The 15,288-nt window shown below is 34.0% G+C and overlaps 1 protein-coding gene across 5 annotated transcripts in view; it reads left to right on the top strand.

The window, feature by feature from the left end:
• Positions 1 to 15,288, top strand: part of Enthd1 (ENTH domain containing 1) — a 122,675-nt gene that overhangs the window by 47,569 nt on the left and 59,818 nt on the right. For all 5 annotated transcript variants that reach the window (XM_063243693.1, XM_003470374.4, XM_063243695.1 and 2 more), the window contains exons 4-5: positions 2,664 to 2,785; positions 10,743 to 10,866. In XM_063243693.1, the coding sequence (XP_063099763.1) occupies positions 2,664 to 2,785; positions 10,743 to 10,866 (246 nt within the window). The remainder of the gene's footprint in view (positions 1 to 2,663; positions 2,786 to 10,742; positions 10,867 to 15,288) is intronic.

Below are 15,288 nucleotides of genomic sequence, written 5' to 3' on the forward strand. Positions count from 1 at the left end.
TTTTCCTGATTTCTTTCTAAGTCCTTTTTTTATAGTAAAGCTATTGATTTTTCAATGTTAATTTTATATTCTGCAACATTGCCGAGTTCATTTATCTACTCTAAAAGTCTTTAGGGTCTTCTAAGTATAGAATCATATCATCTGCAAACCAGGATAATTTGACTTCTTTTTTCTCATTTGTGTCCCTTTTATTTTTACTCTTGCCTAATTATGGTAGCTAAATATTTTAAGAACTGTATTGAATACAACTGATACGAATGAGTATCCTTGCCTTGTTCCTGATGAGATTGTTTTCCTAAATTTTCCTTGAGAAAGATTTTAAATGCTAAAATATTTCTTCTAGATTGATGTATTATAGTTATTGCTAGTACACAATCTATCAAAACCACATGAATGAATGTGTTACAAATTTTTGTAAGTACTTATCAAAAAATAAAGAATATGATTTTATTGTAAATGCTTGCTTTTGTGAGCTACATGGGACTATTCATTTATGCATATACAAATATTACTTATTGCTAGGTATAAGCAAGGTTTAGCATAAATTGTTTCTGCCTTACATTTTTATAGATGTAAATACTGTGAAAACGACATAAATTATAAGTGGGAATAGGAATTTCTTTATTACAGCACTGTCAATCAAGTTTATGAATTCCTGCCAAGTAATATGCCAAAATTATATAGTGATTTATTATAAAAATATTTTTCATCTCTTGTTGACTGTTAACTTGATTAAATTGTTCTACAGTGTTACTGAAACCAGAGTTGAAAATGTTTTACTTAAAAAAAGATTTGTTAAAACAGTCATTAGGAGTCACTTTCTCAATGTGGTTCTGGGAATAAAACCAAAAACTCCTTTACTAAAGTTTATCAAATTATTATTAACCTGTCATGCTTTTATGAAATAATATAGTCAGAAACTCTGAGGAAAATAAAGATATTAATTAAATATACAATATAATACTTTTTTCAAAAATGATTTTATGATAGATATACTTTAAATATATTTTAATCAACTCATTAGGATATACATTTGGTTCATTCAGGTTTTGGAAAATACCTTATAACCTAATTATAAAAACCAACCCGTTTTGTGGAAAGAACCAAGGTGTAACTCAAAACTCAGTATAATTAATATGCACTAATATGGAAAAAACCTAGTCAGATTTAAAGCCCCTCCCAAAAGTGTTATTTCTTTAAAGAACTGTAGAAACAAATCTTTACACTCCTGAATTTTTTTTCCTAGGATGAATAGCTCAACCTTGAAACTTCCTCATGAGTTCCTTGCTTTGATACATAATAAATGTTTGTCCTAGGTTTTTGTTCTTTGCTCTCAAGGCATTCTTAGACATTCTTTGACAATAGTTAGAGGATAAAAAGCACAGGAACATTAAATAAAACATCACCTGTCCTGCTGCCCCGTACCATAACATGGGATGTCTTAATACTAAACATGCTGGTATAGACCAAAATACCTTGTCACTACTTATGCCATACTCCTTTGCCCTTACAAGTATATGTGTGAGACAAGGTACTTTGCGGTTTTCGTGACGTGATTAAAGGGCCTCCCTGATTTTTGTGTGTGCATGTGTGTATTTTTTAAACTGTTGCTTTGGCGACTTAGAGGTTCTTACGCTTTGGAAAGGTGTACTGTAATAAACTGAGTGAAGGATATGTCTTTGTTCTGTAAAGTAAGGGGAAATCTATTATGAGTAGAAAAGGGAAAGAACCAACCTGGTGCCTCTAGACATTTGTATTCTAAGAGAGATGAGCTTTTAGGAAAGAACATGTGAATATGTGGGCGTGGAAGTTGATTTCTTTAAGGGGGCAATGCCCACCTAGCCCCTCAGAAGTCTTTTCATACTCCCAATAGTGTACATACAAAAGTTTGAAGATTCCTTTACTATAGTACTTCTTATTGTAAATACTAATATGACAGAGATGGCAGTAATGCTTTTGGAGTTAGATTTTGTTTTGTGGACTGGGATTGAACTCAGGCCCTCACACACACTAAGTAAATATTTTACTCCTGTGCTACACCCTAGACTAAGAGTAAACTTTTTAGAGTTGGTACTGATCATAATTAAAGAGGCAAAGATTAAGGCCACAAAAATATTAAATTAGTAAATAAATTTAAGTAGAAATCTCAGTTTATTATTATTAATATATTTTGCCTTTTATGTTTAAATTAAAATTTTAAAATTGCATTTCTTATCAAATAACTATACATTTCTAATTAGAAACTCTTAGAACACATGACATTTTCACTGCAATAATAAAGTTCTTTAAATATTAGAATAATTATACTTGTCATTCATGGCTTGTTAAAATTCACTTGAATAATTTCCACATTTCCAAACTCAATTTTCTGTATCTACTAATATTTTTAAAAAGTGTTTTAAATAATAAAGCTACAATAGAATTGTTGATAATGGGAAAGGACTATAATTTTGGTTGTCTTTTCAGGTCATTCTCAACTTACCAAACATTTTAAAGGAGTATGTCAACGTGATTAATACTTGTAGATTACCATTGGCATGTGATGTATATTTAGTAGACAGAATGATCTTTTGAAGGGATTAAACTCACAAATTATGAACTAATATACAGTCTTTTTTTTTTTTTTTTTTGCCAAAGTAAAATCTTAGCTTTATTGTTGACAGAAAACGCTTCCAAGGCAAGACTGAAACAAGACCAGTGCCAAGACATTCCGTTGCCTGGGGAAACCATGTTGTCCCAGGAAACCCTAATACCTCCAAAGGGGAATGCTTGGAAATCAACAGACGTAAGTCCCTGCTATAGTTTTCTTTTGCAAATCAATTTTGTGCCTCAAAACCAATAACAAATTGCAAACCAATTTTATGCCTCAAAACAATACCAGTTTGTTATCTTACACTTCTGGAGGTTGGAATTCCGACCTTACCCCACTGGGCAAGCATCAGTACCTGTTAGGCTTTACTCCTCCGTGAAGCACATCTATTTCCTAGCTTTGTGCCCTGGGAATACACAATATTTAACTTACTGAGTAGCCCACCTTTCTCTACTTACTTTAAAAATCTTTTATTGTGAAGTAATTGTAGACATGCAGGAAGCTGTAAAAATAGTAGAGACCTGTGTACCTTTCACCTAGGTTCCCCAGTGTTGACATCTGATATAGCTGTCATATATCAAAACCAAGAAAACATTGGTGTGTCAGTACAGACTTGACTGCAGACCTTATTATTCAGTGCTTAGCTTTTTAGTTCAGTATTTAGGTTTTTCAACCTGCATTTTCATGCTTGTGTATGAGGTTCTGTGCAGTTTTATCACATACAGCTTTGTGAGCCAATCCCACACTCAGGATACGGAACTTTTCCATCTCCACCAGAGAAGTCCTTAATGTGACCCATTTCAACCCCACATTTAATCTCACCCTCTGGCAATAACTATCCCTTCTCTACTACTTTTGTATTTGGGGTGTTGTTGTTTCTAGAGTATTACAAAAATGAAATGAGACCATGTATGCCTTTTGAGATTGTGTTTTTCTTGTGTAAAGCTCTTGAGGTCCATTCAGTTTGTTGTACTTAGTAATTTTTTACTGCTGAACAGCACCACATTATAAAAATATACTAGAGTTTGTTCAGCAATTTTCCTGATGAATGTTTGGGTATTTTTGACTTTGGGTTTCTTCTGAACAAAGCTACTGTGAATATTTGTATACAGAACTTTGTGTGTGACGTTTTCATATCTGTAGGATAGATGTCCAAAAATATGATTGCTGGATTGTATGCTAAGTTTCATGAGAAACACTCCAACTAATTTCCATCACCAGTGTATGAGAGAGCTCCAGTTTCTCTACTTTTTTTTTTTACCTATTTTTGGTATAGTATATTACCCTTATTTTCATTTAAGTTGTTGTAATAGATTCATAGTTATATATCATTGTGGTTTGAACTTGCATTTCCCAAATGGCTAAGATGTTGAACATCTTTTCATGTGCTTATTTGGACCATTATAAATTGTCTTTGGTGATATACATGTTCATATCTTTTGCCCATTTTCTAATTGAATTACTTGATTCTTACCATTGAATTTTGTGAATTTTTCATGTATTCCGGACACAAGTCCTTTGTTGGATTGTGGTCTGCATGTATTTTCTTCCTGTCTGGCTTTTCTTTTTAACAATATCTTTCATTAAAAAGTTTTACATTTTAAAGCCTACTATTTCCATTTTTCTTTTATGGATCATACTTATTCTTCATTTGCAGAGTTTATGTTCTCAGTGTATTAGTTTTAGAAGCCATGACCCCAGGCCATGATTGATGACTGGTGTTTTGGCTTCTAAAAGAAGGGATCCCAGTGTCCGAGCATAATTTCAAGCAGTGAGTCCATATTCAACACTCATGTCTTCGATGAATACTTTTCATTTGTGTTTACCCCTCCAGAGTTGAGCTCCTTGTTTTGTCTTTTCACAGACCTAGAGCCCCAGAGGTCTACAACTTTATTATATGTTTCTATTGGTATCCTCATCCATGAAGATGCTAGTCTTGTTTTTCAGCATTACATATCTTTTTAATTTCCACATTTGTATATTCTGTTTCATTACTGTGTGTTTGAAGAATGGAGGTACCCTCAAAGCATGAACTTATAAAACCATCTTGACCTGAAATCTGCTCATGTCTGTATGTATGAAATTGTCTTCGGTGTGTGTGTGTGTGTGTGTTTGTGTCTTAAACTGTGTATTTCTTCCACTAGAAGGAAACCTGGGTGGGAGAATATTTTTAGTCTTATTCAATACTGAGTATTCAATTGATAAACTTTTGTTAATGAAGTGAGTAACTCGCAAGATACTACATATATGCTGCCTTTTCTTTTCCTCCTTTGGTCTCTTGTTCAGAATGCTTTTTTTAGTATTTCCTGCCATTATTTCTGTGGGAGAGGTTGGGTTCTTTCTTGGCTTTCTCTTCCCAACCTAATTAGGTACTGAACTCAGCTGTTTTTGTTGCAATTCATAAAGGTATATAAACTTGAAATTTCACTGTTTCTTGTGAATTTGCTCATAGATTAAAAGTGCATTGATTATTTTAAAATATAAGGCATTAAGTCAAAATGATTTTTAAATTTGATGTCAGTCTATTTTCTGCTGATGGCCTTTAGTGGCCTTTAGGCAGAAAAAAAGACTTTAGGTAGAATACTCCTGTTTGCTTTGGGGTCAAAGATATAAAATGCCAACTAGATTTTTGTATCAGTCTTTAAATCTGGATTATGCCACATGTTGTATCAGCTAGAAAAAAAAGGTACCTTTCTCTCAAAATAAGTTTAGAAACTGGATTTTCATTTTTTAAAGCATAACTATATCATAATATCCCATCTTCCTGTTGACAAGTGTCTCCTCTTATTGTCAAGAGCATCTGATGCAATCCAACATGTCTTGTCCAATAGGCTGCTTCTGTTGCTGCAGACAAAATCTAACAAGTCAAACAGTAAACCTAATTGTTGTTGCATTGTACTGCATGAGAGGTACTACATCCACGTTAATTTTCTCATATTCTTAACACAGAGTAAGAAGAAATGATGTTGACAATTGCTTAGGCATGAGGATACTTAAACATATCTTTTAAAAATGTTAAATAGAAATCTCTTTGTTCTTTTTCTATGCATGAAAGAAAAATGGCCTTAAAAGCAGTAAATAAAATTCTTAACAGACCAGAGCTTTCAAAGAGCAGGACGGTGATACTTTCAAAACTAAGTAAAGGCTTTAACATTTATAACAGACATGAATGTGTTTACTATGTGCATATTGTCCATAACTTTTATTATTAAATTTTCTAATAAGACTTTTGTGGCTTCTAACCACCTCAAAAGTCTTTCTTCTGTTTGAAGAGACTGAACAATAAGGTTGTGGGATTTTTTTGGTCATAGTTGTTTCCATAGCAACAGATAGGGATGCTGAGAAGTGGTTCACACAAAATTAAAGCTGACCAGAATCTTCAGTCTAGTGCTGAGTTGCTAAATTGATAGCAATAGATGAGAAATGTTTATTTCCTACTGCTTCTATTTACTATTTTGATAAATGAAGAATGTACAATTCTATCCTTGGGTTTATTTCCATGTCATTCATTATAGTAGCAAAAATTTGAACTCATCAAAGTTGTTAGAAAAATAGAAATAATATTGATTCTTGGTTATTATTCTTCTGTCTCTCTGTATCATTGTTTTATGGTTAAAAGTCATCTTTGATGTTTATATTTATTTTTACTCTTTTTTAATAGCTCCAGGGATTATTTCTTCTTTCTTTCCTAATCCTCCCTCCTGCCCCTTCTCCCTACATCTCTTCTTCTCTCCTTCCCTTCCCTCCCCTTCTTTCTAGTGAAGCTGGGGATTGAACTCAGAACCTCACACATACTAGGCAAGTGTCCTACCACTGAGCTACAATCTCAGCCTTATTCTTTTTAAATTAAAGAGTACTTATTACAAAAAGTCCAAACAACATAAACCGTAAAGATTGAAGTGCTGAGTTTTTCCTTACTCCTCTCTACTCCTTGAGTTCTTGTCTCTGAAGGCGATTATTGCTAGCAAAATTTTTTTTCTTTGAGATAGGGTCTCACTATGTAGTTCAAGCTGGCCTTGAACTCACTAGGTAGCCCAGCCTGGCCTTGAACTCACAATGATCCTCCTGCCTCAGCTTCCTGAGTTCTGGGATTACAGGTGTGTGCTATCACACCCAGATACTATTGCTAGCAATTTTAAATGAATTTTTGCAAAATTTTCTGTGTCTATGCATTTATTTGATTCAGATGGAATCGTTCACTATATATTGCTCTATAGCTTCCTTAAAACTAAAGCAATATAACTTGGTCATCTTCTTATATAACAAATGTAATCATTCACTTTATATTTTTTCAAAGTAAGCTTCTTTTACTAAAGTATATATTATGAACACATTTGTTTGTTTTTGTTTATCTAATCATTCTCTTTTGGTTTTATGAGACAGGGACTATATATATAGTTCAGGCTGCTCCTGAACTCACAGATTGACCTTGAACTTATGGCAATCCTCCTGCCTCAGTGTCCTGAGTGCTGAGATTACAGGCATATTCCACTACTCCCAGATAATCATTCATTTTTGTAGTACTAGAAATTGAACCGAAGGGCTTCACACTGAGCTACATCCTCAGCCTTTTTTTTCTCTTTGAGACATGATTTTGCTACGTCACTAAGTTGCCCAGACTAAATTTGAACTTACAGTCCCCCTGCCTCAGTCTTACAGAGTACTGAGGTTACAGGTGGCTCTGCACCTGGCATGAACACATTCTATATGAGTACACAGAGCTGTCATGTTTTCTTGATGCATAAATTTATATAATCATTTCCTGTTGGTTTACCTTCTTTGTTTCTTTCCTCCCTTTTTTTCTTTCCCCTTTTGCATTCTTTCTGTTTATTTGTTTGCTTTGAGGATTGAACCTGAGACTTAATGTATGAGAACACTCATTGTACCACTGAGACACATCCACAGCACTCTTACCAGAATCTAAGAGTTACTTGTCTATTGAAAAATTAACCCATTGTCCGGTTCTTTGTATATTCATTTTCCGTTTGTCTTTTATTTGATTTTATGGTGCTATTTACCTTATAGAAGTCTTTAATTAATTAATTTACTTTTTGAGACAGGCTCTTGCTCTGTAGTACAGGCTGGCCTTGAATTCATCTTGTAGGCCCAATCTAGTCTTGAACTCATAGCAGTTCTCCTGCCTCAGCCTGCTGAGTGCTGAGATTGTAGGCATGTACCACCCCACCTGACCTCCACTTTAATTTTTATGTGGTTAAATGCACCTGTCCTTCCTGTATGATTTCTACATTTTAAATATTCTTGGAAAGACTTTCCTTAACTGTAAGGATTTATAAAAAACTATCTTGGCTTTTTTCTTAAAAGACTATGTTTGGATGGGCATATTGGCATACACCTGTAATCCCAGCACTTGGGAGGCTGAGGCAAGAGGGTCGTCATGAGTTCAAGGCCAGCCTGGACCACATAGTGAGTTCAAGACCAGCCCAAACTATAATAGATCCTGTATCAAACAAACGAACAGAAAGACTATGTTTTAGAGCCATTTTAGATTGACAGGAAAATTGAACAGAGAGTATGTAGATTTCTCTTTATACTCTGTTTCTCTCTACATTCAGCCTCCCTCACTACTGGCATCTTCTACCAGAATGTTGCATTTATTGGAGTCAGTGAGCCTACAGTGACACATCATAAGCACGTTCTGAGATTACATCAGGGTTTACTCTTGGTATTGTACATTCCATAGGTTTTGACAAATGTATAGTAACACATAGCCATCTTTAGCACTGTACAGAATATTTGCACTGTCGTAAACTCCTCTGTATACAACCTATAAATCCACCTTTCCCTCCAAACACTGGAAATCACTGGTCCTTTTATTATTTCCATTATTTTCTCTTTTCCAGAATGTCATAAATTGGAATTACAGTTTGTAAACTTTCAGATGAACTCCTACTTAGTAATGTGCTTTTAAGTTTCTTCTATGTCTTTTTTATGGATGAATGCCTGAGTTTGAGTAAATATTCCATTATCTGTATGTACAACAGTTCATCCAGTTACGTACTAAAGTTGCTTCCAAGTCTTGACAAAAATGAGGAATGCTTCTATAAATATTTGTGTGTGTGTTTTTGTGGGGACATTAAATTTTTCCCCTTATTTGAGTAAATACCAAGGAATATATTTGCTGGACATATAGTAAGAACATTGTGTTAGTTAACTTTCTGCCACTGTGACAAAATACCTGAGAAAAACAATTTAAAAGAGAACGGTTTATTTTGGCCCATGGTTCAGTGTTTTCAATCTGTGCTTGGCTGGTTCCATTGTGTCTAGGCCACTGGTGAGGCAGTGCATTGTGCCATAAAGATCATGGCAGACCAAAGCTATTCACTTCATGGTAGCCAGAAGCAGTCCATTCACCTGTGAGCCCATCAGTGAAATCAGACCATCATGATCCAGCCATATCTCCAGAGCCCCACCTCTGAACATGGCTGTACTGGGCCTCAAAGCTTCCACACCAGGAGCCTTTGGGGGCCACTTGAGATCCAACCCATAGCAGTATATTCAGTTTTGGGAAAAATAATTAGGACTTTTTGGCTTTAATTTTGATATACCTATATATCTTTATCTTTACCAAGGATTTACCTTGATAAATAGATAGCATTAGAAATTATATTTTTTACAAAAGTTAATCAGTTACCTCAGTGTAATTTTGTAACAGCCCATCTTTTCTTTTTTAATTTGTGGCTTCTATCACATAATAAATTTTCATTTATATTTGGTTCCATTCCTGGACTTTCCATTTGCTTATATGAAGAACTAACATGTAAGATAAACTACAAAATTAAAAAGTGTTAACTATAGTGGGATATAAGAAATAAAGTGGAGAGGAAGAATAGAAACTAAATTTCACTAAATATACCTTGGTTTTACATGTGTCATTGAAAATCAGCAAAGATTATATAGAATTATGAAACAAAACCTAAAAATATAAATGTACTCATTATTTTGTTCTGAGATGTTTTGTTCTGAGTTATTTTGTTCTGAAATTACTTTGAGTATAATGTAGAATAAATCTAGTTCCTATGTGATACTCTATTTGTATCATTTTTGGCATCCTCAGTTGAGATTTTCAACTTTGGTATGGATATAAGATAAGGGATTGTTATGACCCAGTAGGCTTGAATTGAATTAGAAGTGTATTGGAGTATATCAGTATAAACTCATGTAATTCATCTTTTCAGTAGGCTAAAGAAAAATTCATAAAATCATCACAAAAACAAAATTCAATACCCATTTATGAATAAAACTTGGCAAACTAGAAGTTAGAAAATGAGCAAATGATATGGAGACTCATTGCAGCAAATACATATGATAAATATAAGCACATGAAAAGATGTTCAATATCATTAGCCTTTCAGAAAATAATTTAAACATACAATATCAGAATGGATAAAATAAAAAATAATGACAACACCAAATGCTGATGAAGATACGGAGAAATTAAATTGCTTATGTATTACTGGTGGAATGCAATATGGTACAGCTACTCTGGAAAACAGCTTGGTATTTTCTTATAAAATTGAATGTATGACTAGCATAGTCATCAGTGTACTATGAGGCATTCATCTTAGGTATTTATCACAGAGAAATAAAAGTTACATACATCATATAAAAACCTGTTCATAAATGTTCATGGAAGCTTTATTTATAACAGCTTAAATCTAAAAATTATATAGATGTCCTTTAATGTGTCAAACTTGCATGCCATGAATACTACTCAGCAATGAAAAGGAAGGAACTATGAATATACACAGTGATCTAGATGAATCTCTAGGAATCAGGTGAAAAATACCAATCCTAGAAAGTTCATGCTTATGATTACCTTTGTGTAATATTTTTTAAATGTTAAAATTCTAGGGGCTGGGGATTTAGCTCAGCGGCATAAGTGCCTGCCTTGCAAGCAGGCAGTCGTGAGTTCAATCCCTACTACCGATAAAAACGAAAAAGACAAAAAAAAATTTTAAAAAAATGTTAAAATTCAGAAAAAAGCAAATTAGTAGGAACATATTAGTTGGGGCTGTAAAAGAAAAAAGATCTTCCTGATGGTAACAGATAATATTCTGTAGCCTGACTATATGAACATCAGTATCCCAAATGGGATCTTAAAAAACTCCTTTGTTTTCTTGTTTTCTGTCAGGACCTGATTCTATTTTATGATGAGGATCCAAAGCCATCTTTGCCAATAATACCTCCTTCTGTTCTCTCTCCAACTACGTGGTTGTCAGATGGGGAAGTGGAAGCGTCTAACCTCTGCGATGCAGGTAATTTGGCTAATGGATATGAAGTTGATTCAGAAGCAGGAATAAGAAACACTGAGCAGGGATTCTGCACATATAAAAGACTTTATCTTGTGAAATATAGGAACAATTGACTTTTATTTAGCATTGGTAATGAGGAATAAGAAATAGTGTAGATAAATTCAACCTCCCTATGGTCCTGTATTCTAATTTTACCATTTGTTTTAGTATTTTCCCCTCTTTTTTCTTTTTGTTATTTTCTTTCTGAAATAATCACAACCCTTAAATTTTTAAAAAAGGTTAAAATGGAACATTTATTTCACTTTCTTATTTTTATTAACTTCTTTTTGATAAATGTATAAATGTTTCAAAAGCAGGCATTAAGCAAACATGTAAAAAGGCAAGAGACATATTGTCTGTGTCACAAATGACTAAACCATCTCTTGAATAATTAACAGTAGAGAAAGGCATAGTATCAAATTATACAGTATTGGCCCCCAATAAAGGCCAATACACTGTTGAACTGGACTCTACTGCTACGCAAGATCCTCTAGGATCTGATTCCTAGTTGAGCCACTCCACCCTGTCCTTATTGTCCTTGAACGCTGAATTAACTCTACATTCTTTAAATTTTCTCAGAAAGTAGAGTGGAAAGTCTTACAGTAAATAAGAAGGAAATGCTCTCAGAAGTATCTTTCATCCCTTCCTGTGCCTTTGCTTTTACATTCTTCCAGGCATCCTTTCTCTCATCACAGAGGGAGCTCCTCATGTTTTGAGTTTTCATCTCCCACCTTTGGGCCTTGCACCTCACAATTTCCCTCTATGTAGAGTCACAATATCCAAACTATAAAAGCTACAATATATTAGTATAGAATTTACCTTCCAAATTCACATAAAAAATTTTTTATAAAGCCAGTTGTGAGAGCAGTGATAAAGACAGAAACAAGAAATTGGAAGTTTTGGTCATATATAGATATAAAGATAAGGTATAAAAATATAGGTATAAAGATAACATTCATATGGTTGTTTAATAACAAACAGTTAGAATTTTTAGACAGTTTTTTTAGTAGCCTAATAATGCACTTTAAGTAGTAGATCCCATATCCAAAAGCTTGGAAGAAAAGAAAAGAAAACTGTCATATGTAACATTGTGTAACAGTTTTTCCCTCCTCACATTTTTAAAAATAGTTTTTCTTTTTGAGAGCAGTTTTAGATTCACAGAAAAATTGAATGGAAAGTACAGAGTTCCCATATGCCCATATCCCCACATCCCCATGCGTACATAGCATTTCTACCCTCAGTATTCTGCTCCGAGTGGTACATTGGTTACAATTAATGAACTTATATTGACACACCATTTTCACTCTAAGACCCTAGTTTACATTAGTGTTCATTCTTGGAGTTTTATATCATGTGGGCTTGAACAAATGACGTGAATACACTATTAAAGTATTGTACAGAGTAGTCTTACTGCCTTAAAAATTCCTCCTTCCCAACCTCCCTCCTTTCCAGTATATTATAGAGTTAGAATTATACATATGTAGCCTTTCAGATTGGTTTCTTTTACTTAGTAATATGCACTGAGGTTCGTCCATGTCTTTCCGTGGCTTGGTAGCTCATTCTTTTTAGTGCTGAATAGGATGATATACCACAGTGTTATTCATTCACCTACTGCAGGACATCTTGGTTGCTTCCAAGTTTTGGCAGTTATGACTAAAATTACTTACAAACATCTGAGGTTTTGTAAATCCATAAATTTTCTCCCCACCATTTTAATACAAGTGAAGATGAGCTTCAGAGACAACCCAAAAGAGGATGGGAAAGTCACAAAACATGCTGCCTGAGGAATGCTTCCCATTTGGCTTGGCCAGAATCCATCTTAATCAGAGGGAGTTTTCTCCAATCCCTACTTGACATTGGTCTCAGAGATATCTTGCTAAAATGCAGATTTTTGCATTCCACTTTCCATCTTATAGACTTTCAACAGTTCTCAATTGCCAGTAGGATGTTTGATTTTTTTTAATACTGTAACAGTAAAACATTCATAGTCTAATCACAAGCCAGTCTTTCTGGCCTTATCATCCATAACTACCAATACTCATGATGCTCTGTGATGCCCCTTACTTGTGTAGTTTCTTCTCTTTGGAATATCTTTGTTCCAGTTAATTTGGCTGCATAACATATTGCCATAGAAGTTTGTTGTATAGAATAATCATTATTGTGTTCATGGATTCTCTGGGTCAGGAATTAGGACAGAGCACAGTGAGGGTGCCTTGTCTTTCCTCTGTGTTGTAACTGGGATGTGACTGGGAACTCAGGCTGGGGCAGGGATTATCTGAAGGCCTGCACACTCACAGTTCTGCAGTTGCTGCTGAATATTGACTGGAGGCCTCAGTGCCTCCCCGCAGGGGCCTTTCCATGTGACTTTTACACATGGGCGGGTTTGGGCTTCCTCACAGCATGGTGGCTGGGTTGCTAGCATGAGCATCCCGGGGAAGCAAGGGCCCAGCAGAAGCTGAGTAATCTTGAAAGTCATGCTGTGGGGTTCCTCCCCCCATATTCTGTTCATCAGGCAGTAACAAAGTCCTGCCCAAGTTCATCCTGTCCGTGGAGTGTCAGTGTCATATTGGATGAAAACCATTTTGCATATGATGTAAGCTGATAGAATCATCTTTGAAAAATACATTCTTCTACCAAACATTTGACAAAATTCTATTCAAAAAAGGAAGGTTCAGCAAAACTGTCATTAGTGCTATAAAATCTTTCTTATTTCTCCATAACTGTATTTCCACAGGCTTTGTCTCATACCTCTATTACAGAATTTATAAATTTGTGTAATAACTTTATAAATCACACTTTATAATGATGTAGATTGTAATTATATGGTTACATAATTATGTTATTATATAGTTATGTAATTATATAAATCAATAAGTGAATATACTCTTAATTGAGTTACTTAATCTATCATGGTTTAACCACTTAACAGTTAACCCCCAGCATCACTTGAATAACATGTTTGTTTACGTGCTACCTAGTACGAGTGTTATTTAGACAGGTGTCATTTCAACCAGTTGATTCTTGTATTGAATAAATGTGATAACATTGTCATTTTGATATTTCCTGTTATAAAAATTAACAAAAGATCCAATTTTTGGTTATCCACTATTTAAATAATTGGACTATAAGTGGTTAAAGTATCTGTAAATAGTTTTAGAGGGAGTAGTCAGTGGTCAGTTACCTCACAACACTTACAGACTTGTTTGATTTTCTCTGTTATCTTGAAATAACTTTTTTAAAGTTTATTTAAAGAAAAAAACCAAAATAGTAAAAGGGTAATACAGAATTTCAAAAAAAAACAGTAAGAAATCACTAGTTAATAGATTACATATGGTCATCTTAGAAATAGTTGTTCAGGTTACAAAATTAAAGCATACAAAGTGGACATTCAAACAGTGAGACTGCAAACAGTTGTATTCAATGATCCAACAAAAACTCAGTAATATGGTCATCTATCTTACACACCTAAACACACTTGCAGTTGTATCCTTTAGAGCACTTTCTTTTCCTCTCTTTTTAATAATAATTACTCCCACGGTTCATATTAGGTTTTTTTTGGAAGAGAATAAAACCAAATGTGACAAAACAAAGCAGTCAGTGAAAACAAAGGATGGACATAGTACATGATGTGAAAACAGAATACAAGATAATCAACAATGGTTACCATAATCCTCTTGCTACCTTAAAAAGAATTGCCTATATCATCAGGTATAATATAATTGAATAAAACAGTACAGAACAAGACCAATAAAACCTAAACATTGGAGACATTACAGAACTTCAAAAGAAGATAATAGTCAAACCAGAATGGGCATCATAGGGAATCTTATTGTCTTCAAAGTAGTTGCCTATACCCTCAAACTTGATACCATCAAACAGAGCAGAACAGAGTAAAATCAGTCAAAACAAGATGGTGGGAGCAATATAGGGCTTCATATCAAGTTAATAGGAAATCAAAAAAGTTACTATAATGTATCCTGCTAATTTTTTCCCTTAATTAAAAAATAATAATAAAAAATAAATTTAAAAAAAAAGGGGAGATTGAGATAAAAGACATAACGTAACAATACAGGTCAGAACAGAACAATTTAAGCAACATAGTGTTTCACCACAAGATAACCCAACTTAATAGTAGTTACCATAGTGTCTCTTTCCTTGAAATATTTGAGTATAACTTCGTATACTATAGCATCAAACATATCAAGACAGTCTGAAACCATTCAAGAGGATGAAAGTATTACAGGGCATTTAGAACCAGCTAACAGAAAACAAACAATGGTTTCTATATTATCTCCTTGCCTATAAAAAATTTTGTTTATAATATCACATATAATGAAATCCAATAAGATACATGATAAAAGCAATGGAGACAGAAGAACAACAATT

Source organism: Cavia porcellus, unplaced genomic scaffold, assembly GCF_034190915.1.
Source record: "Cavia porcellus strain 051 isolate PalLab524CR breed Dunkin Hartley unplaced genomic scaffold, mCavPor4.1 scaffold_40, whole genome shotgun sequence".
Classification (NCBI taxonomy): Eukaryota; Metazoa; Chordata; class Mammalia; order Rodentia; family Caviidae; genus Cavia; species Cavia porcellus.